At 49.9% G+C, this 20926-nt stretch overlaps 1 protein-coding gene across 3 annotated transcripts in view; it reads left to right on the forward strand.

Moving 5' to 3' along the window:
- Window positions 1–20926, forward strand: part of ENTREP2 (endosomal transmembrane epsin interactor 2) — a 399634-nt gene that overhangs the window by 366271 nt on the left and 12437 nt on the right. For all 3 annotated transcript variants that reach the window (XM_064376326.1, XM_064376328.1, XM_064376327.1), the window contains 3 exons: window positions 1437–1544; window positions 15468–15628; window positions 16143–16278. In XM_064376326.1, the coding sequence (XP_064232396.1) occupies window positions 1437–1544; window positions 15468–15628; window positions 16143–16278 (405 nt within the window). The remainder of the gene's footprint in view (window positions 1–1436; window positions 1545–15467; window positions 15629–16142; window positions 16279–20926) is intronic.

A 20926-nucleotide genomic window follows, 5' to 3' on the forward strand; every position in this document is an offset into this window, starting at 1 on the left:
AGAATAGCTAAAATGCAAACAGTGACAGCACATGTTGGCAATCATACAGAGAAACCCGATCACTCATACACAGCTGATAGGAATTAAAAATGGTTCAAACACTCTGGAAGGCATTTTTGCAGTTTTTAAAATAAGACTAAACATGCAATTACTATACAAATCAGCAGTCATACTCTTGGATATTTATCTTGGATAAATAAAAATTTATGTTCACACAAAAGCCTGTACACAAAGGTTCACAGCAGCTTTATTTGTAATAGCCCAGCACTGGAAAACTGCAATACCAAAAACCCAGATATTCTTCAGTTGTTGAGGATTAAACCAATGTGGTACATGCATACTGTGGAATACTACTCAGCAGTAAAAAGGAGTGAACTATTCATACTTGTAACAACCCGGATGAGTCTAAAGGGAATTATGCTGAGTGGAAAAAGCCAGTTCTGAAAGGTTACATGCAGTGCAGTCCACGTATGCAACATTGTTGAAATGACAAAATTATAAAAAATGGAGAACAGACTAGTGATTGACAGGGGATCGGAACTGGGTGTTGAGTGGGGAGCAGGGAAAGAGGTGAATGTGTCTATGAAAGGTCAGCACTGTGGGGACCTGTGTGGTGATGGGACTTTTCTTCATCCTGACTGTACCAGTGTCAGCATCCTGGCTGTGACACTGAACTACAGATTTGCCAAATGTTACCACTGAGAGAAAACCAGTAAAGGGTACCCAGGATCTCTCTGTAGGATTTCTTACAATTGCATGTCAATATACAATTATCTCAAGATAAAAAGTTTCACAGGGCTCGGCGCGGTGGCTCACGCCTCTAATCCCAGCACTTTGGGAGGCAGAGGCGGGTGGATCACGAGATCAAGAGATTGAGACCATCCTGGTCAACATGGTGAAACCCCGTCTCTACTAAAAATACAAAAAATTAGCTGGGCACGGTGGCATGTGCCTGTAATCCCAGCTACTCAGGAGGCTGAGGCAGGAGAATTGCCTGAACCCAGGAGGCAGAGGTTGTGGTAAGCCGAGATGGCGCCATTGCACTCCAGCCTGGGTAACAAGAGTGAAACTCCGTCTCAAAAAAAAAAAAAAAAAAAAAAGTTTCACTTGAGTTACAGGTTGTGGATTGATAAAAATTGCCCACCTCATCTTAGGATTTTCTTAGACATGTGACTGCCTACCTAATAATTATCAAAATCGTAAAACACATCATTGAATATTATAAACAATTTGATCAGCATTGTAAAGGAACAAACGAATGTGTTTCTATGAAAGGCCAATTTTGATTATGAGAAAACATAGACACACAAAACAAAACCTCTGTGAAGTAGATGGCAGTCGACCTGGCTCATTCTGGGTCCTAGCAGGAGGGCTAAGGATTCTGCCATCTGGGATTTCGGGATGAGGCTGACATTCTCCTGCACCTTTCCTCGCAGGATCTCCTCTTCAGCGTGTGCGCCCTCAACGTCCTATCCACCATCGTGTGTGCGCTGGCCACAGCCATGTGCTGTATGCAGATGGTCTCGTCCGATGTCCTGCAGATGGTGAGTGGCCTGATACCCTCCTCCTCTACCCACTTTGAAACCAGTGTAGGAGTGGACGCTTCTGGCTTCAGCCCAATGCAGTGAAGATGATGGCCCCTGACAGTCCATGGCACCTGGAGATCACCTTGTGTTGCCCTCTGGAAGACCAAGCATCTGCACGTGTGGTGCCGCTGATGTGTGTATTTTAGATGTTGTTGGAGCTCCATATTGACAGTTCCGCTGCTGTCATGTTCTCTAGGATGGCCCCTGGTGTGTGCCCTTGAGTAATGTAGTGAAATTCCTGCAGCCCTGGACATCCCCTGGACCCAGCACCTCCAAAGCAAGGTGCTTCAGAATTCTCTTTTAATCCAGGAAGTTTAGGGGTGTTAGAAGATCAGTTCTTTTCTCACTGGAAAATTGCCAACCTGTGCATTTTTAATTTGCTAATGAACCCTGAGCTCATACTCCAGCGGCCAGTCACTGGCCATCATTTGGCCCTCTGGCCAGGGTCGTACACAGGAAGACCTGCTGCTCCCAGGGGCAGCAAGGAGGCCAGGAGCATGGTTCACTAACACATGTTATAATATGTGGGTTATTGAGGGCTCTTCCTGTTTCAATGTGAATGGAACACAGCCTACTGATCAGAATGCTACTGAGTACAATAAAGAGAAATTGATGAGAAGATACTATTCTTCCATGGTAAGGGTAGGTAGGAATATCTGCGTGTGTGTGTGTCTGTCTGTCTGTCTGTCTGTCTCTGTGTCTTTCTGTCTTTCTGCCTCTGTCTCTGTCTCTCAGTTTGCCCCTTTGAGACTTACCCTGCTTCCCATGCAATGTTTTGTGCATCTTATGGAAGAAAAGGCAGCTTGTTCTTATAGAGGGTTTTTTATGTGCTCTTCGTTATCATTCACCCTGTGGCAGTCAACATCAGTTGATCAAGATACAGGGCCAGAGAGCATCATTACCAAGACGTTAAAAATTCATTGGTCCTAATTGCATGCCACGGGAGTCTCTCCCTCCTGGTGTATATCCACACAGCTGTCACAGCCAGGCTGCCCTTTCTGGGAGGATACAGTTTTCTGAAAGGCATCTAATTAAGCAGTTCTTCGGTAGCTATGAACTTCTGCCCTTGTTCATCGGGGCCTCATGTTGGCAATTTTCTCCAGCGTGTTCTATAAAGGAAAGGTTAAATACCTGGGGCTTCTCCTCACCTCAGCAGATTTTACTATTGATCTGTAAATATCACATCAGTTTCACCAAACTTACAGAACTAAAGGCATGTAAAGGCTGAAAGTTTGCATTCTCCTGGTTTTATGCATTAAAATGAAAATTACCAACTAAATAAGAATAAAGTAAATTCTCGGTATGAGAGCGTAGACGGTGATCACAGCCGTGTGCAGAGTCACTCTGTAGTTGTGATGGGTGGGGCATGAGCAGGCCTGGAGCTGTGGGTCCAAAGCCAAGCGTGCCAGGGTCTGAGTCCCACCTCTTCTGCATACGAGGCAGGTGATTCTGGGCGTCTCACTGAACCTACCTGTGCCTCGGTTTCTCTACCTGTGAAATGGAACACATGGGATGCCTGGGGATCCCTAATACTTGTGATCTGTTTTGATTTGAAATGTGCAGGGAATATCAGTCTGTCACTGGGATGACTCAGCAATGCCTGCAGACACAGTGGCTAAGGCTCTTTACTAGCAGAAAATACCATGCAAGGGAATGGCAGGCTGCGGTGACAGTGGCTGCCTTCAGAAGCCCTGGTTGTTTCATCGCCGAGTACTCTGTGGGTGAGTTTGCCTCACACCCCTGGCTTGGAAGCAGAAATAGCGGACTTCCTGCCAGCATGTCCTTTGCACTGGATGACGGTGTGGTGGGAGCCCCAGGCTCTGCTCCCGTGATGAGACCCTGATTCTGCTGCCGGGCTTCAGAGTCATGAGGGAGGCAAAAGGGAGCTGCTGCCGGGTGGCCGTGGCACCCCGTGGGACCAGCGTGATCTTGGACACGTCACTGCCTGTGGGTCCCTGTTTCCTCAGCTCCAAAGAAGATGAAGTGTGTACCCTGCTGTACACACTTGCTGCTGATGGGATGAGTCCGCTTATCTGTGGGAATGGGTTTTGAAGAAACATGGTGGCCACATGGAGGTCAGCTCTTGCCATGTGGGTTGGAGGCCTGAGCCAGGCTGACTGTGCAAACCGTGCTTTTAGAGGAGTGGGAAAGCCCAGCAGGGTCATGGTCACACCCTGAGGGATGGAACCCAGAAAGGAAGACGCCTCTAAAGCTCTTTTTAACTTTCTTTATTTCATTATCTACTTTAATAAAAGAGGTAAAATATGATCACTGAAACAAGTAAAATAATGCAGCAGAATGTAAAGAAAAAGTTAATAGTCTCTCTTCTCCCACCCCAATCACCACTAACACTTTGAAGTGAATCTTTTCCTTCCTTCCTTCCTTCCTGCCCCCGCTCTTTCTTTCCTTCTTTCCTTCTTTTCTTTCCTTCCCTCCCTCCATCCCTCCCTTCCTCCCTTCCTTCCTTCCTTCCCTCCCTTCCTTCCTTCCTTCTTTTCTTTATTTTGTAGAGAGAGTCTTGCTGTGTTGCCCAGGCTGCTGTTGAACTCTGGCCTCCAGTGATCCTCCTGCCTCACCCCCGAGCCTTCCATTTCTCTCTTGATTTCTTAATGCTTCAATAAACGTATATAAGTAGTCTGTCTTCCATTTTTCTCCCTCTCTTCCTCTTTCTCTCCTTCCTTCCCTTCTTCCTTCCTTCCCTTTCTTCCTTTCTTCCTTCTTTTTAGCCAGTATGGGATTGCATCATTCATATTACACTGCAGTTGAATTTTATAACCTGAAGCTATCACAGACATTCCTGTAGGTCAGTATATGGAACGATCATGTTAAACTTCACGGGTCCATGTCAGTTACTGTGTGATGTCAGCTACTTGTCATTTCTTTATCTGTGGATACTCGAGTTGTCTCCGGTTTTTGGTGCTGGTGTTGGTTTTGGTTGTGCTGGTGCAGATGGTGTGATGGTAAGGTCTTTGTGCAAACAGCTGTAGCTCTCTGAACGCCTCTGCTGAGCCGTCAAGCCACGTAAGCATGGTTCTCCCTCATGGCTGCAGAGCACACTGCCTGCCGCCCACAGTACAGATCCCTGCTAGAAGCTTCCGCATTTCACGCCTGCACCATTTCTGCTCCAAGAAGCTGGGCTGTAAGCCTTCCAAGGGACAGTTGTAGCTATTCCTAACTAGCTTATGCCAGTGATATTTGTTGTAATTACATATTCTAGTAATGTGTAAACCCATGAAGTAAGAGTGCAGAAAGATAATTGTTTCTGTTATAACAGTCGAGTGCTTTTGAAAGATTCGGTGAAATGGTGCTGCTGAATGTATTGCTATCCATTTAGCTGTGAGTGAGACAACTATGGGGGTTGCAATAAATGCTGATAAAAGTCTAGAGGAGCCGGGTGCAGTGGCTCATGCCTGTAATCCCAGCACTTTGGGAGGCTGAGACAGGCGGATCACCTGAGGTCAGGAGTTCAAGACCAGCCTGGTCAACATGGTGAAACCCAGTCTCTACTAAAAATACAAAAATTAGCCAGGCATAGTGGCATATGCTGGTAGTCCCAGCTACTTGGGAGGCTGAGGCAGGAGAATGGCTTGAACCTGGGAGGCGGAGGTTGCAGTGAGCTGAGATTGTGCCATTGCACTCCAGCCCGGGTGACAGAGTGAGATTCCTTCTCAAAAAAATAAATAGATACATAAATCTAGAGGGAGTCCACTCGCACATTGCTTGACAACTGCCTTTCAGCTGTAGCCCCACTTTAAAAACACAGAAAAGGGTTGTTAGATCTATGTCTTATGGATGCAGCTTATATAAGAAAGATCACAGGGCACTCCACACAGCAGACTGACTCTCAAAGAGGCTTTACTCACGCAGAGAAAGGTCCATCCATGTATGTTCAGTCAGCCCCCCTTCAGCCAACCATGGATTGGCACTATTCAAGGAAAAAACACAACAAAAATATAAATAAAAAACAGTGCACCATAACAGCTATTTCCATAGCATTTACATTGTATTAGAAGTTAGAAATATTCAAGAAATGATTTAGAGTATACAGGAGGATGTGTGTAGGTTATGTGCAAATAAGACACCATTTTATATAAAAGACTTCACCCTTCACCGATTTTAGCACTCTGTGGCAGGAGAGGTTCTGGAAGCAATTCCCTGTGGATTCAGAGGGACACTGTATACATGGTTTTTCTTTTGCCAAGGATCGGTGAGATGGAGAATTGGGTAACAGCTGTCTTAACATACAATTATTCCCCCATTTAAAAGTCAGCGGTTTTCTCAGCACTTTGGGAGGCTGAGGTGGGCAGATCACCAGGTGAAGAGATCGAGACCATCCTGGCCAACATGGTGAAACCTCGTCTCAACTAAAAATACAAAAATTAGCTGGGTGTGGTAGCGTGCGCCTGTAATCCCAGCTACTTGGGAGGCTGAAGCAGGAGAATTGCTTGAACCTGGGAGGCGGAGGTTGCAGTGAGCCGAGATCGTGCCACTGCACTCCAGCCTGGGCAACAGAACAAGACTCCATCTCAAAAAAAAAAAAATTCAGTGGTTTTAATATATTCACAGAATTGTGAAACCTTCACCACAATCCATTTTAGAGCATTTTTTTTTTTTTTTTTGAGACGGAGTTTCGCTCTTGATACCCAGGCTGGAGCGCGATGGCGCGATCTCGGCTCACCGCAATCTCCGCCTCCTGGGTTCAGGCAATTCTCCTGCCTCAGCCTCCTGAGTAGCTGGGATTACAGGCACGCGCCACCGTGCCCAGCTAATTTTTTGTATTAGTAGAGATGGGGTTTCACCATGTTGACCAGGATGGTCTCGATCTCTTTGACCTCGTGATCCACCCGCCTCGGCCTCCCAAAGTGCTGGGATTACAGGCTTGAGCCACCGCGCCCGGCCCATTTTAGAGCATTTTTATTATCCCCAAAAGAAACCCATACCCCAGCACTCAGCCCTATTTCCTTTCCAGCCTTCAGCCCTAGGAAACCACTAATCTACTTTCTGTGTCCATGGATTTGCCTGTTCTGCACCTTTCACATAAATTCAGTGATACAATATGTGGCCATTTGGGTCTGGCTTCTTTCAGGTAACATGATGTTTTCAAGGTTCATTCGTGTTTCTACAGGTACCAACATTTCATCATCTTTTACGGCTGAACAATATATTCCATTGTATCAGTACACCACATTTTGCTTATTCATCAGTAGATGTTCATATGGGCTGTTTGCCTTCTTGGCTCTTATTCATAATGCTGTTATGAACATCCTTGTACAAGTTTTGGTGTGGACATATGTCTTAGTTTATCTTGGGTATATACCTTGGAGGGGAATTGCTGGGTCATAAGGATGACTCTCTTTTTGAGGAACTGCAAGACTGTTTTCCAAAGTGGCTGCACCATTTTACATTCCCACCGTGAGACATGAGCATTCCAGTCTCTCCACATCCACACCAGCACTTACTATCTTTCTTTTCATTATAACCGTCTTAGTGGTGGTGAAGTGGTGTTTCATTGTAGTTTGGATTTGCATTTCCCTGATAATTAATGATGTTGAACATATTTTCATGTACTTGTGGCTATTTGTATATCCTCCTTACAGAAATGTTTTCAGACATTCTGCCTATTTTTAAAATTGGGTTGTCTTTTTTTTTTTTTTCCTGAGACAGGGTCTCACTCTGTCGCCCAGGCTGGAGTGCAGTGGCATGATCTCGGCTCACTGCAACCTCCACCTCCCAGGCTCAAGCAATTCTCCTGTCTCAGCCTCCCATATTTGTCTTCTTATTACTGAGTTATAAAAGTTATTTCTGTATTTTAGGCACAGCTCCCTATCAGATTTTTCTTTTGTAAATTTCTTTTCCACCTGTGGGTTATCTTTTCTCTTGAAGCACAGAAGTTTCCATTTGGATGAAGTTCAGTTTCTCTATTTTTTTTCTTTAGTTTTTTGTGCTTCTGGTGTCACATCTAAGAAACCACTGCCTAATCCAAAGTGATGTTTTCTTCTAAGAGCTTTATAGTTTTAGCTCTTACACTTAGGTCTTTTTTTTTTTTTTTTTTTTTTTTCTGAGATGGAGAATTGTTCTGTCACCCAGGCTGAAGTGCAGTGGCGCGATCTTGGCTCACTGCAACCTCCGCCTCCTGGGTTCAAGCAATTCTCCTGCCTCAGCCTCCTGAGTAGCTGGGATTACAGGTGCCCGCTACTGCTCCCAGCTAATTTTTGTATTTTTAGTAGAGTTGGGGTTTTTACCATGTTGGCCAGGCTGATCTCAAACTCCTGGCCCTTGTGATCTACCCACCTTGGCCTCCCAAAGTGCTGGGATTACTGGTGTGAGCCATGGCATCCAGCCTACACTTAGGTCTGTAGACCATTTAGAGTTCATTGTTTTACATTGTGTGAGGTAAGGGGTCAAGCTTTGTTCTGTTTCCAACACCCTTTGTTGAAAAATGAATCTTTCCCCATTGAATGGTCTTGATAACATTAGAATCAGTTGACCATAGATATATGTGTTTTCTTCTGGACTCTCAATTCTATTTCACTGACTTGTGTCTGTCCTGGTGCCAGTGCCACATGGTGTTGATTGCTGTAGCCTCGTAGTAAGTTTCGACATTTGGATGTGTGAGCCCTCCAGCTCTGTTCTTTTTCAACATTGTTGTGGATATTCTGTGCCCTTTCATTTCATATTAACTGTAGGATCAGTTTGTCAACTTCTGCAAAAACTCCAGCTGGGATTTTGATAAGATTGTGTTAAGCCTTGGATCAGTTTCAGGAGTACTGTCATCTTAACCAGTAAGTCTTCCGGCCTACGGACATTAGATGCCTTTCCATTCATTTAGATGTTCTTTAATTTCTTTCAGTTATATTAATGGTTTTCAGTGTACAAGTTTTTCTTTTTTGTTAAATTTATTTCTGAGTATCTTACTCTTCTTGATGCCATCATAAATGGAATTATTATCTTAATTAAATTTTCAGATCGTTCATTGTTAAAATGTGGAAACATAAATGATTTTTATATCGATCTTGTATCCTGAAACTATGCTGAACTCATTATGAGCTTTATTGTTGTTGAGTTTTTTTTCTGGATTCATTCTACGTGCAAAATCATGTCACCTGCAAATAGAAATCGATTTACTTCTTCCCTTTCACTCTGGATGTCTTTTGTCTTCTTCTCTAATTGCCCTGGTTGGAGTCTTTGTTACAATCTTCAATAGCAGAGGTGAGAGTGGGCTTGTATCTAGGGGAAGCATCCAGTCTTTTACCATTAAGTAGTATGTTTTTCATAGATGCTGTTGATCAGATTCAGGAAGTTCCCTTCTATTCCTAGTTTGTTGGGTCTTTTTTTTTTTTATCAAAAAGAAAGTTGGATTTTGTCAAATGCTTTTTCTGGATCTACTGAGATGACTGTGAGGTTTTTGTCCTCTATTCTGTTAATAAGTTGAATTACACAGATTGATTTTTCTGATGTTGAACCAACCTTGCATTAGTGAGATAAATCCCACTTGGTCATGATATGTAATCATTTTTATGTTAATAGAATGAATTTGGAAATGTTTCTTCCTCTTCTGTGTTTTGGAAGATTGTTTTGAAGAACTGTTTTTTTTTTTTTTTTTTTTTTTTTTTTATTGTACTTTAGGGTCTGGGGTACATGTGAAGAACATGCAGGATTGTTGCAAAGGCACAGACATGGCAGTGTGGTTTGCTGCCTCCATCCCTTGTCCCCTATATCTGGCATTTCTCCCCATGTCATCCCTCCCCAACCTCCCCACCCTCTGCTATCCCTCCCCCCACCAACAGACCCCAGTGTGTGGTGCTTCCCTCCCTGTGTCCATGTGTTCTCATTGTTTAACATCCACCTATGAGTGAGAACATGCGGTGTTTGATTTTCTGTTCTTGTGTCAGTTTGCTGAGAATGATGGTTTCCACATTCACCCATGTCCCTACAAAAGACACAAACTCATTTTTTATGGCTGCATAGTATTCAGAACTGGTCTTAATTATTCATTAAATGGGTGTTTTGTTTGTTTGTTAGTTGAGATAGAGTCTCTCTTTGTTACCCAGGCTGAAGTACAGTGGCTCCATCTCTGCTCACTGCATCCTCTACCTCCCTGGTTCAAGCAATTCTCCTACCTCAGCCTCTTTAGTAGCTGGGATTACAGGCATGCATCACCACACACGGCTAATTTTTGTATTTTTATCAGAGACGGGGTTTCATCATATTGATCAGGCTAGTCTCAGACTCCTGACCTCAGGTGGTCTGCCCACGTTAGCCTCCCAAAGTGCTGGGATTACAGGCGCAAGCCACCATGCCTGGCTGATTGTTTTTCTTTTTTTTTACGAGACAGGGTCTCACTCTGTCACCTTGGCTGGAGTGCAGAGGTGCAATCATGGCTCACTGCAGCCTCCACCTCCTGGGCTCAAGTGATCCTCCCACTTCAGCCTCCCAAGTAGCTGTAACTACAGGCACACATCACTATGCCTGGCTAATGTAGAGACAGGGTCTCACTATGATGCCCAAGCTGGTCTCAAACTCCTAGGCTCAAGTGACCCTCTCTCCTTGGGCTCCCCGAGTGCTAGGATGATAGGCATGAGCGCTGTGTCCGGCCCTTGTGCAAATGTTTGATAAAGTTCACCGGTGAAGCCATCTTAAGCTGCCCTTTCCCTTGTGGGTAGTTGTATTATTACTAATTCATTCTCTTGTCACACTTTCTATTTCTTCTCAAGTCTGTTTTGATAGTGTGTGTCTATGAAATGTGTCCATGTATACAGGATTTACGTTAAAGGTGGGTTGTGTATGTATTATGTTTGTGTGTGTGTGTGTGTGTGTGTGTGTTTCACTTTACATAACTTTCTTGTTCATTAACCAGGCAACCACCAGCCCCAGAGAGGAAGGCGACTCTTGGCATCCGTGTGTACTGGTGTTCTGTGCTTTCCCCAGCGTGACTTCCTCCTTACCCTGTCGTTTCCTTGGAGTGAGTTCACTTTCCTCCTCCTCCCACACCATGGCCTGCTTCTGGGTTTTCCATCATTTCATTTACATTTAGTTCCAGGCAAAGTGTGTTAGTGTCAGCCCTTTGGGATGTCCTTTCTGTGTCAGTCATCCTTAGTCCTTAATCACAGCATCCCGTGACATCTTCGTGACCTCTTTGGATTTCACTTTACAGAAGCGTTACTGCTCCCTGCTGCTTCTGTGTTCCTTTTCTTCCCCTATTGTGAACTCTTTGTTCTGAGTGAGTTTTCATTTCTTGCACTCCGTTGTGGCTTTTGTCATACTAACTCTTCATTCTGGTGTTTATTTGTATCTGAGACCTTCAAAGTGAGAAGTGCTAATGTATAGAGGGAGCATAATTAGGAAGGAAGGTCACTGTGGGCAAGCGTGTAGAAGGCCTTTGGCCACTTTCCTGATCGGCTAACCTTAATTTCTTTTCTCGGAAAAAACCTGTGGGAGCCCCCCAGCCACGACTCCAGCCCCCACTGCCCTTCTCTGGTGCCCTGTTTTGCCACCCCCTGCAGAGGGGTGCTGGGCTGAGGGGATGACAGCCAGTGCCCTGGCCTCCCACTAGAAGGAGCACCTCTTCCCAATTTGCCCCCAAGGCAGCCCTGCAGCCTGGCAGCTCTGCACCACTGTGCGGGTCTCAGCCCTTCTTTCTCAGAGTCTTTCTGGAAAACTGAGAGGTGTGTGTGCTCCCTTCAGGAGCCAGGATGTGTCAAGCACATTGGTAGAGGGAACGGAGAGTGGGTGCTGGGCAGGAGCCCACTGAATATAAAGGCAGGTAAGCAGACCTGGCTGGGACCTGAGGAACGGGCAGCTCAGAGCTCCACGGTGTTCCTGGAAATCCGAGGCCCTTGTCCACAGACTGCTGCCACCTGCCCCACCCTGTCCCCCATGGCAGGAGACGGAGGTGTGGGCTAGTGAACTCATACGATGATGCAAGCTTTCCTTTAAACCATACGGCACTGCTGTCTGGTCTGGGACTGAGCAATGGTGCTTCTCAGGGAAGGGGACCGAGACTCAAAGGGTCAGTCATGTGCTCACATCCTGTGGGTCCTCAGTGCCCACAGACAACTGACGTGCCGTCGGACTCCTGGTCCCAGGCCTGTTGAGCTCTTCATGCTGTCCCTCAGATCCCAGCCCCTGGGCTGTGTGGATAGACCGAAATGTTTGGGGCTCTGTATTAAGTGGGCTTTGGGAAGCTGCCCGAGGCCAGGTAGCCTTAGTTTTTGTCCTCCATCACTTCCACATGCACCCGGAAGGACATCACACACCCGAGTTCGGATCCCCTCTCCCCGGAGCAGACCGAGCAGGGCTTTTCACCAGCAGGGTCTCACATGCTCACTCCTGCTGTGCGGGGACAGCCCTGGGCACCCGAGTGCTTGAGCACCCCAGCTGGGCACCAGACTCGGGTGTACCTTTGCCACCACATAGAGAAGGCAGGTACGGAGCAGGGCAAGCAGAGCCACCTGGGAAAGAAGGGACAATTCAGAGCCCCTTTCCTGCCCTCCCCTCTGGGTGCAGAGTTGAGCTTTATCTCTGGCAATGAACAAGCAGGTGAGGCTCCAGAGCCTGGAGCTTGGTGAGGCGGGGGAGGAGTGGTTGCCTACAGGCTTTTCAGGGTCACAGGCATTTCCGCTGGTCCTGAAGGTGACTGGGAGGCACCAGATGAAAGGGAGGTGGAGAGCTGGGAGGAGGGAACAACACGTGTTTGCTAGTTGGAATTGGAGCAATTCCAATTCAAAGAGCGGGGAGTTTGGGGGCGCTGGTTGGTTAGGAAGCTGGAAACCAGATGGACGTCAGTGAGCCAAGGTCTCATTAAAGTATTTTCAACTGCAGTGACCCCATCAGGTTGGTTTAAAAACAGCTCTGCTAGCAGGATGGAGACCAAATTACAGAGACAGAAAATCAAGGCAGAGAGGCACCCAGGTTAGAAGCTCCTGCGAGGAGGAGGTGGGCAGGGGCTGAGTGGAGCACCCCTCGCAGGTGTCTGCCTGTCTCCTCTGCGGAAGTTTACTGAGCACTCGCTGTGCGCGATTGTGAGATGGAAACACAAAGGCGGATGAAACAGATGTGCCCCAAATGGTCAGGAAGAGAAACTGCCCTTAGGATTTCAACACAGGAGGAGCAGGTTACTTGGTGTGGAAGGCTGGAGGAACAGAGTGGGTGCTGAGGTTACAGAGAGAGGAATAACTGCAGAGAGCTCTCAACCCGCGGAGCCGGGGAACGGGAGGAGGTGGAAACATGCAGGAAACCCGCAGGTCCCCTGTTGCCCCACTGGCTGGCCAGGCACCCTCTGGCGCCCCCTACAGGCAGAGCCCACCTGCACCCCGGGCACAGCCCTCTAGCCCCAGCGTGCAGAGCAGAGTACAGACACACCCCCTGCCTTAATTAAATACACACTGATGGTGGGGAAGAGAGGGGAGACATCAAGTGCGACCTGCAGGTTTCTCGCTGGGGAGGCTGACGAGTCAAGGTCAAAGGATCCCTGGGAAAGAAGTCCAGGCTGGAGTCCAGGAAGGTGGGGGCAAATCACCCCTGAAAGGCGACCCGGAGCTTAGCGCAGATGCAGGTGCATCCTTTGACCTTGACACAGCCTCCGGTGTGCGGCAGCCTCTGCTCACTTGCACCTGCGGAGAGGGTCACTTGCAGCTCCACCCTTCCTCAAATGCTTGTTCTCTTTCCTGGTGGGATGGTGCCTTGAATTGGAAAGTGTTTTGGTGTCTGCATGTCTTTAGTTTTGCTTGAGTATGTCATTGATTTTTTTCTAATTTCCGATAGAGGCTAATGGAAACTATTTCCTGATTAGACCTGAGGGCATTTGCCCTCACCCTACCTCTCAGCTCTGGGCAGCAGGCATCTGGACTAACAGCCTCCAAGGTGGCGGACAACAGACACACATCCGCCCTGCTCTCAGCCAATGATTCGCCTGTTTCGGACAATTAAACACATGCATCCGTGGGTGGGTCCAGCCAGAGAGGCGAGGAGTGTGCTCTGTGTGTTAGGGAGGCTATGGGAGCCATTGTCCTGTGATTTACACCTTTAGACACGGCCACCGGCCTTTCTCCGTCAACCTACAGTGCGCTCATTTCACAGCACCTGACCCCATTCAGAATCGTCACCTCACTCTACTGGTGCAAAAGTGCTTCACGTCCTGGCCTCTGTCAGCTGCAGCCCACCCTACCCCTGCTGCCAGAAGGCCTCTCCTACCACGCAGCTCCAGCTCCCCTGCTCCCAGCTCCAACACCCTTACTGGCTCCCCAGTGCCCCAGAATTAAGAATCGACCTCCAGAGCCTTATCTCTTTGCTTTTCTTAAACACATCCGTCCCTGGCTTGCCTGTTGTGCAGCCTCAGTGTCTCCCTGCCTGCCCTCTTGATGAAACCCCACCAGTCTTTCGAGACCTGTTCAGATGCCTTCTTCATCAATGCTTCGGGGACTGCAGGCTCACACGGTGCTTGGAGACCTCATTGTTTTCTAAAGGAGCTGTCCTTGCTTGTGTGGGGTGATTCTGAGTCCCTTCTTCCCTCAGCACACACACACACATACACAGAGACACACACATACACATATACACATGCATACACATGCACAGACACACAGACACACAAATATACATGCACGTATACACACATACACATGCATACACACATGTACACACATACACACATGCACATACACATATACACAGACACCGACACAAATATACATGCACATATACACATGCATACACACATGTACACACATACATGCAGATACATATACATACACATATACATGTATACATACCCATATATACACATCTACACACATACATATGCACATACAGACACATGCATATACATACATATACACATACAAACATGTAGACATGCATATACATATATACACACATACAGACACACACACTCAACCTTCCTCTCCTTACCTCACCTGCCATGTGCAGGTAGGGCCCTTGGCCAGGAGCCCTTTGCAGCATGAGTCTTTTTGCCATGTAGACTCTCATAGGGCAGGGTTGACTGCAGCTGGAGCGGTGTCTCAGGCATCTCCATGTCACAGGGGACCTCTGGACAGCAGAGACGTGGAGGTGGAAAGAAAGGCAGTTGGTTGTTAGTACTTCACAAATGGAAAACTAGGCAGAAATGGGTTTCATTTTGTGAAAGTGATTTCACCTCACTGTTAAAGCAGCATCTCAGTGTTCAAGGTTGGCCCAGAGAAGGTTCTGGAACTCATGAAGTTGTCTCTCTTTCCTCAGAGCAGTGTTTTCCAAACTGTGAAATCCTGAGAACTGCACAATATTAATAGAGGCTATGTGTCCAAAGGGCCCATTATGAAATATTTGAGAAAGGCTGGGTTAAAGCATTGAACAGCTAAGTGAGTATTTCAGCGCAGGCCTTCTCAGATCCTTGAACACACAAATGCACGTTGCAGGACTCTACGAAGGGAGTATGTGGCATTTCCCACAGATTCACCACAGGAATTCTGGGGTGACGGGGGCACATCTCGAGGGGAGGGTCTAGTGTTTTCTCATGAACACACTTTAGGAAGTGCCGTCTTAAACCACCGACGTCAGGCAGCCTTCCAACAGCAGTCTTTGCGTACTGTCTTCAGAGGGGCCAGGTGGAGCAGTAGGGACAGCATTCAAGACTTCCCAGACCATATTTTTTCTTTAAAAACAGGCATTCTGTATAACAGCGTGGGCAGTAAAGCGTAATGAGGTTTCTGAGGCAAGGCGTTCCTCCTGGAGCCTTCGTTTTAAAGCGTGCGCTTAGCAGTCGTGGCTTGACAGTTGAAATTACAGGCATTCCAAACTGATCATTAAAGCTTGCATGTAATTAGCTTAATGAGACACAAGCCACACAAGATGTCCCAGATAACTCTGTGGTTGTCTGTTTTCCAGTTCCTTCCGCAGAGGTCGCATCCCGCCAACCCCGCCTGCGTGACTCCCCACGGCACCGTTCTCCACCAGACCCTGGATTTCGACGAGTTCATCCCCCCGCTCCCGCCTCCACCCTACTATCCCCCAGAGTATACCTGCACACCCTCCGCCGACGCCCAGAGGTTGGTGTCCCAACGCTGCCCCCATCTTGAAGCCACCGAGCTTAGCAGCAGCGTCTGGGAGGTGGGAGTTGCAGTGGTCCTGCAGGCATGGCACTGAGAACACGGAAGGGGCAGTGGAAGGAGAGCCCTTAGACGTTGACCATTCCCTGTGGCACCTTTGCGACACAGCCCAACAGAAACCAGAGGCAGACGGGAGTTGCTGCCTTATGTTCTCATGATGTGTAAAGCTGCCATCAAGTTAGTCATTCGTGTAACATTTAAAGTTGAATGAAAGATTTCATCAGCTGTATGATTATTTGAATTTTAATGGACAGGTTGGTAGAGTTTCTTGAAAATGATGTTGTTCTAAAACAAAGGTGCAAATAGCCCAGTGAGTGAAGCTTTCATTTCACCATGATGGGAAGTATTAGGAGAGGGAAAACCCTGGCCGCCCCTGCTCGGGCTGCTTTGAGAGCTGCCAGCCCTTCCGCCTCATTCCTCAGGCAGTGACGATGTGATGCTTGTGCCTTTTCAGGGGCCTCCACCTGGACTTCGCTCCATCTCCGTTCAGCACTTTGTATGACGTGGCCATCAACAGCCCCGGCCTGCTCTATCCTGCTGAGCTCCCCCCTCCGTACGAGGCGGTGGTGGGCCAGCCCCCTGCCAGCCAGGTGAGGCCCGGGGCCCCAGACAAGGCCAGTTTCTGTGGGAACGCTGGGGACACTGTCCTGGCTGGCCCTTGGGAGGCACCGCACACTGCGCCAGGTCCGAGTGGCTGTGGAGTGACCACCCGAGAGTGCCCTGTGCCGAGGCCCCCCGAGGCATTTGTCTGTCTTGAAGCGTTTCAGCAAACCTGTGGGACGTTGATCTTTTTTTTGTTTTTATTTTTGTTTTTGTTTTTTTGACGGAGTTTTGCTCTGTCACCAGGCTGGAGTGCAGTGCCACAATCTCGGCTCACTGCAACCTCCGCCTCCCAGGTTCAAGCGATTCCCCTGCCTTAGGCTCCCGAGTAGCTGGGATTACAGGCGCCTGCCTCCACGCCTGGCTAGTTTTTTGTATTTTAGTGGAGACAGGGTTTCAGCATGTTGGCCAGGATGGTCTTGATCTCTTGACCTCATGATCTACCCACCTCAGCCTCCCAGAGTGCTGGGATTACAAGCATGAGCCACCGCACCTGGCCAGGATGTTGGTCTCGTTAGCCCTGTGCAATAGATGAGGCCACAGGCTCGGAGAGCAGCACCTGCAGAGACACTGGGGCACCCAGTGTCGGCGCTTGTCCCCTTGTCTCCCCAGTTCCATTTCTGCAGCCAAGAGTCACAGCCCAGGTGCGTCTGAGCTTCATGCTGGTGGGTGTTCTAGGATGCAGGCAGAAGTACCTGGGACAGCTCCTGACCCGAGGGCAGAGCCCCCAGGAGCAGAGCTGGGTCCATGGACCAAGTATCCAGGGCGCTCCAGCCAGCTTTGATCACATACTGCCATCAGCGCCCTTTGGGGAGGGGAGGAAGCTGCCCTGGGTCCCTGCTCCTGTCTGAGGCTGAGACGCTTCAGGCCAGGGAAGTGCCTCCAACCGCCAGTGCTTCTGGCCTTCTCTGAGCTGTGCGTGCCGGGCACTCCCGCAGCCTCTCAGTGCCTGACATGTGACAGGCTGTATGTTCATGAAGCCTCCGTCTCCCCATCTGTAAAATGGGCATCATCATAGTACCAAGGTCATGGGACCAAATGGGAGGGTGTCTGAATGGAGCCAATAGGACCTGGAGCATAGTAAGTACTGAGCTCAGCAGACGTCAGCCACCCTTTTTGGGGATTGTCCTCCTCCTCCTCCTTGTCATCATTGTCGTTACTCAGTGTGAAATGCTGCTTCAGGGCAGAGCGATGGGGATATCTGGAAAGGTCACGTGGCCCATAGTGCAAGGGATCCTCCAAGGACCCACCCTCCAAGGGATGTGGGGTTATGTAAATAGACCAAATCGACAACTCACTGGTGCCTTGAGATACAGGGAGAGAAAGTAAGCGATTGGAAAACATATTTTAGGATCTTATCTGTGAACATTCCCCAGTCCTGCTAGAGAGGCCAACAGTCCAGTTTAGGAAATGCAGAGAACCCCCGTGGCAGATGGTTAGGGCGGTCCTGGAGGCCTCGGGGACTGGGGTGTGGCCGAGACACACAGCAGCAAGTTGGGGCAGAGGGCACAGGCAGGGGAGCCGAGGAGGTTCATCAGGGAGGGGCGGAGGGAGGGGCTGAAGCCAATTCTGAGCCCCAAGCAGCAAGCAGAGGAGAGCGGGTGACAGCATGACCCGAAGCATCCAGGCACACCCAGAACTGCACCCACTGTGGGCTTCTCAGCAGCCATGGAGCCCCAGACAGTTCTCTCTGCCCAGCTCATCAGCCAGGCAGTGGTACGGGGTGTCAGATCAGGCCTGGACGGCTGCCCGCTGTCTTTGCTGACTCTTGTAAAGCCACTCTAGCACAGGGCTCAGGCCTTTTGATGTCACCCCCAGCATTTTCCCTGTCACGTTGAGATCCCGAGGGCCCACATGCACGCAGGCCAGGTGGCAATGCTGGTCCCTTTGCCAACCAGGGACCAAGGCAGTGCTGACCCTGAGGAGCCTCCGTGGGTGGAACAGCAGTTTCCGTGGTGACTGAATAAGCTCATGAGCCCTGCTGACAATCACACCCACAAGGACGGGTCACCTTAGCAGCCTGGGTGGTCTTAGGACAGGAAGAGACATGGCCTCCCTGTGCGCTGTGGAAACATGGAGAGCGCGTTCAGACGCTGTAAGGTGCCATGCACCTGGGGAGTCACATATGCTGTAGGGACCTCCTTTGGGGTGGCTTGTGGTTTGCCAGCTCAGCTTCCAGCTGGCCCGTGAGCCCCCAGCGCCCCCTCACACAGCAGACAGTGACCCTGGAATGCCTGGAGTGGCTGGGCAGCTGCAGACGGCGGTCCCTGCGCCCCGGCCGGGACTCCCTTCTTCCTGTGGGTTCTAGAAGCGCACGTGTGAGAGCTGCCAGTGAGGAGGCGGGCGTGGCCCTGAAATCCATTCCCGAACCTGCAGTCGTGGAGATGTTCTTAGACGTTTTTATAAAGCCGAGCCGGGACCCCTGCCTTCCCAGTGTTGCTTAGCTTTCTGTTTATAGTAACAGTAATTCAAATCAGTGTTATTAGTAGGGACAGTTGGCTATGATACCAGTTATCATCAGTGCTCCGAGGGGAGCCCGGTGCACGTGGGGCACCTGTCGTGGTGTCAGGCCCAATTTAGGGGTCCAGGGAGGGTCTGGGAGGTCAGGCTGGGCAGGCATCAGGCAGGCAAGGTGCAGGGAGTGGGGCTGGAAGGGCTCCTGAGAGAGGGAACAGCCTGTGCAAGGCTCAGAGGAAGGAAGGGCAGACACAGCATATCCCCCAAACAGAGGGTCGTCCAGAAAGAGTCTCAGATGAGCGTGCATGGGTGGCGACCTGTCTGGGTGTGGTGGGTTGAATTCTGAGTGAGTGTGAACTACAGCAAGATGACAGGAGCTGTAGTTCAGAGGAATCCGTTAGCTGCTGCTGTCACTGGAGTCTGGGAAATGGGAGAGAGGTTGCCCCACAGAATGACACGATTGCAGACGGTGGAAGAAAGGCACCCCCACACTCGGTAGGCTGCAGGTTACCACGCAGGCTCCCAGGAGCCTGGATTTGCCACAGCCAGCAGTTCCGGAAGGAAGCGATGGGCCAGGTGCTTTCTAGAAGCTGACCCCCAGGGCCACGTGGCTCACCATGGAGGGGCTGCTGGTGACCTTGGCAGAGCAGCTTTGATGGGATGGAGGGCAGGGCCGGACCACACCGGGTGAAGGAGTGGATGGCACGTCCACAGGGCAGTGCGGGTGTGGCTGAGGTTCTCAGACGCCAGCGGGTGCCCCCCGGGGAACTTGTTAATCAAATCCTAATGGCTGGGCTCACCCCCAGGGTCTCTGAGTCAGTCACTGGGGTGTTGGGGTGGTGTGAGGGCTAAGGGTGTAATGCCTGTCAAAGCCTCAGCCCCGCTGCCCCGGGGATGTGTTGGAGAGCAGGAGTAGGTCACTCTTGCAGGATGTTCAGTAAAGAGAGAAGAAGGGATGGTAATTAGAGGGGAGTGTGGATCTAGGACCTTGAGGATGTCACCAGGCAGACAGGGAAGGACCTAGAGGGTGAGGGCAGCAGGCCCAGGACGGGACCCTCCATGAGGGAAGTCCCTGGGAAGGCGGAGGGGAGGCTGACCGAGGGTGCAGATGGGCAGCTCCACGCTGTAGCCAGCAGGGGCACTGGGCAGGGTGGCGGGTGGACCGGGAAATCCCTGAAGGCCGTAGGGGTGTGTGGTTCCCCACGGCTGCCTTGTGGCAAGGGAGCATCTCTGTCCTGTCCTCTGCCTCTACTCAGTGACCCTGCCTGCTGCCATCACAACTCCAGCTCCGCGCTGGGACTGGCCCTGCTTCCCCGTTCTCCCTTCTGCCCCTCGGAGCCCTCTGCCTCCCCACGACGGGAACTCCCGTCCATGGAGCCCAGGCCCTGCTTCTCCCGGTCCCTGACTGCTGGAAGTCGCTTCTGGACCTGGGTGTGACATTCAGTGCCTGACCGCATGGCGGCTCCGGGAAGGACATGGATCCCTGCTGTGTCACAGTTGGACTGTTTTCTCTGAAGAGTCGAATCTATGGGAAGGGATCGTGCCGGTCGTGAAGCCAACGCGAAACCCCTGTCTCAAACTCTGGGGAATTCTCTCAGTTGAGATTTCGTTCTCAGAACTGCAGTGAGAAGAGCTGTAAGGTCAGAGGCTGATCTCGGATTAGCATGGGTTGGCTCGGAGACCCCCAGCTCCCAGTGCTGGCAGGGGCACAGTACGACCGCATGCACAGCCTGTACCTGGGCGCCCGCCTGGCTCAGGGCAGCATCTGGTGATTAAGGGGCCGCTGCAGCCCTCAGGCCCACTTTCTTCGACCCCCTGGTCTAAGAGCACTTTTCAATTCACGGCCACGTCTGGGAATCTGGAAGTCAACGAAGCCCATTACCGTCCACAGAGGGAAGGCCGTGCCGCCAGCTGTCCCCTCCCTAGGCAGCAGGCACCCCCCCACTAGACAGCGAGGAACGCCCCTTCACGGCATGACCCTGCACCCCTCTGAGGAGGGGTCAATAGCGTTTCCTTGTTAGGACAAATGACGTAGAAATTGCCCTCAGCACTCATTTGGATAAAGATAGGAGGCTGCAGAAGGCAGACTCCTTGGAGGCACAGCTGGCTCTGGGGTCTGGGGGTGGGGAGTGCGCTGGGGAAGAGGTTTAGCACAGGAGGGGCAGCCTCCCAGAGGATGGG

Source organism: Aotus nancymaae, unplaced genomic scaffold, assembly GCF_030222135.1.
Source record: "Aotus nancymaae isolate 86718 unplaced genomic scaffold, 86718_ANA_hifiasm-v0.15.2.pri h1tg000014l, whole genome shotgun sequence".
Classification (NCBI taxonomy): Eukaryota; Metazoa; Chordata; class Mammalia; order Primates; family Aotidae; genus Aotus; species Aotus nancymaae.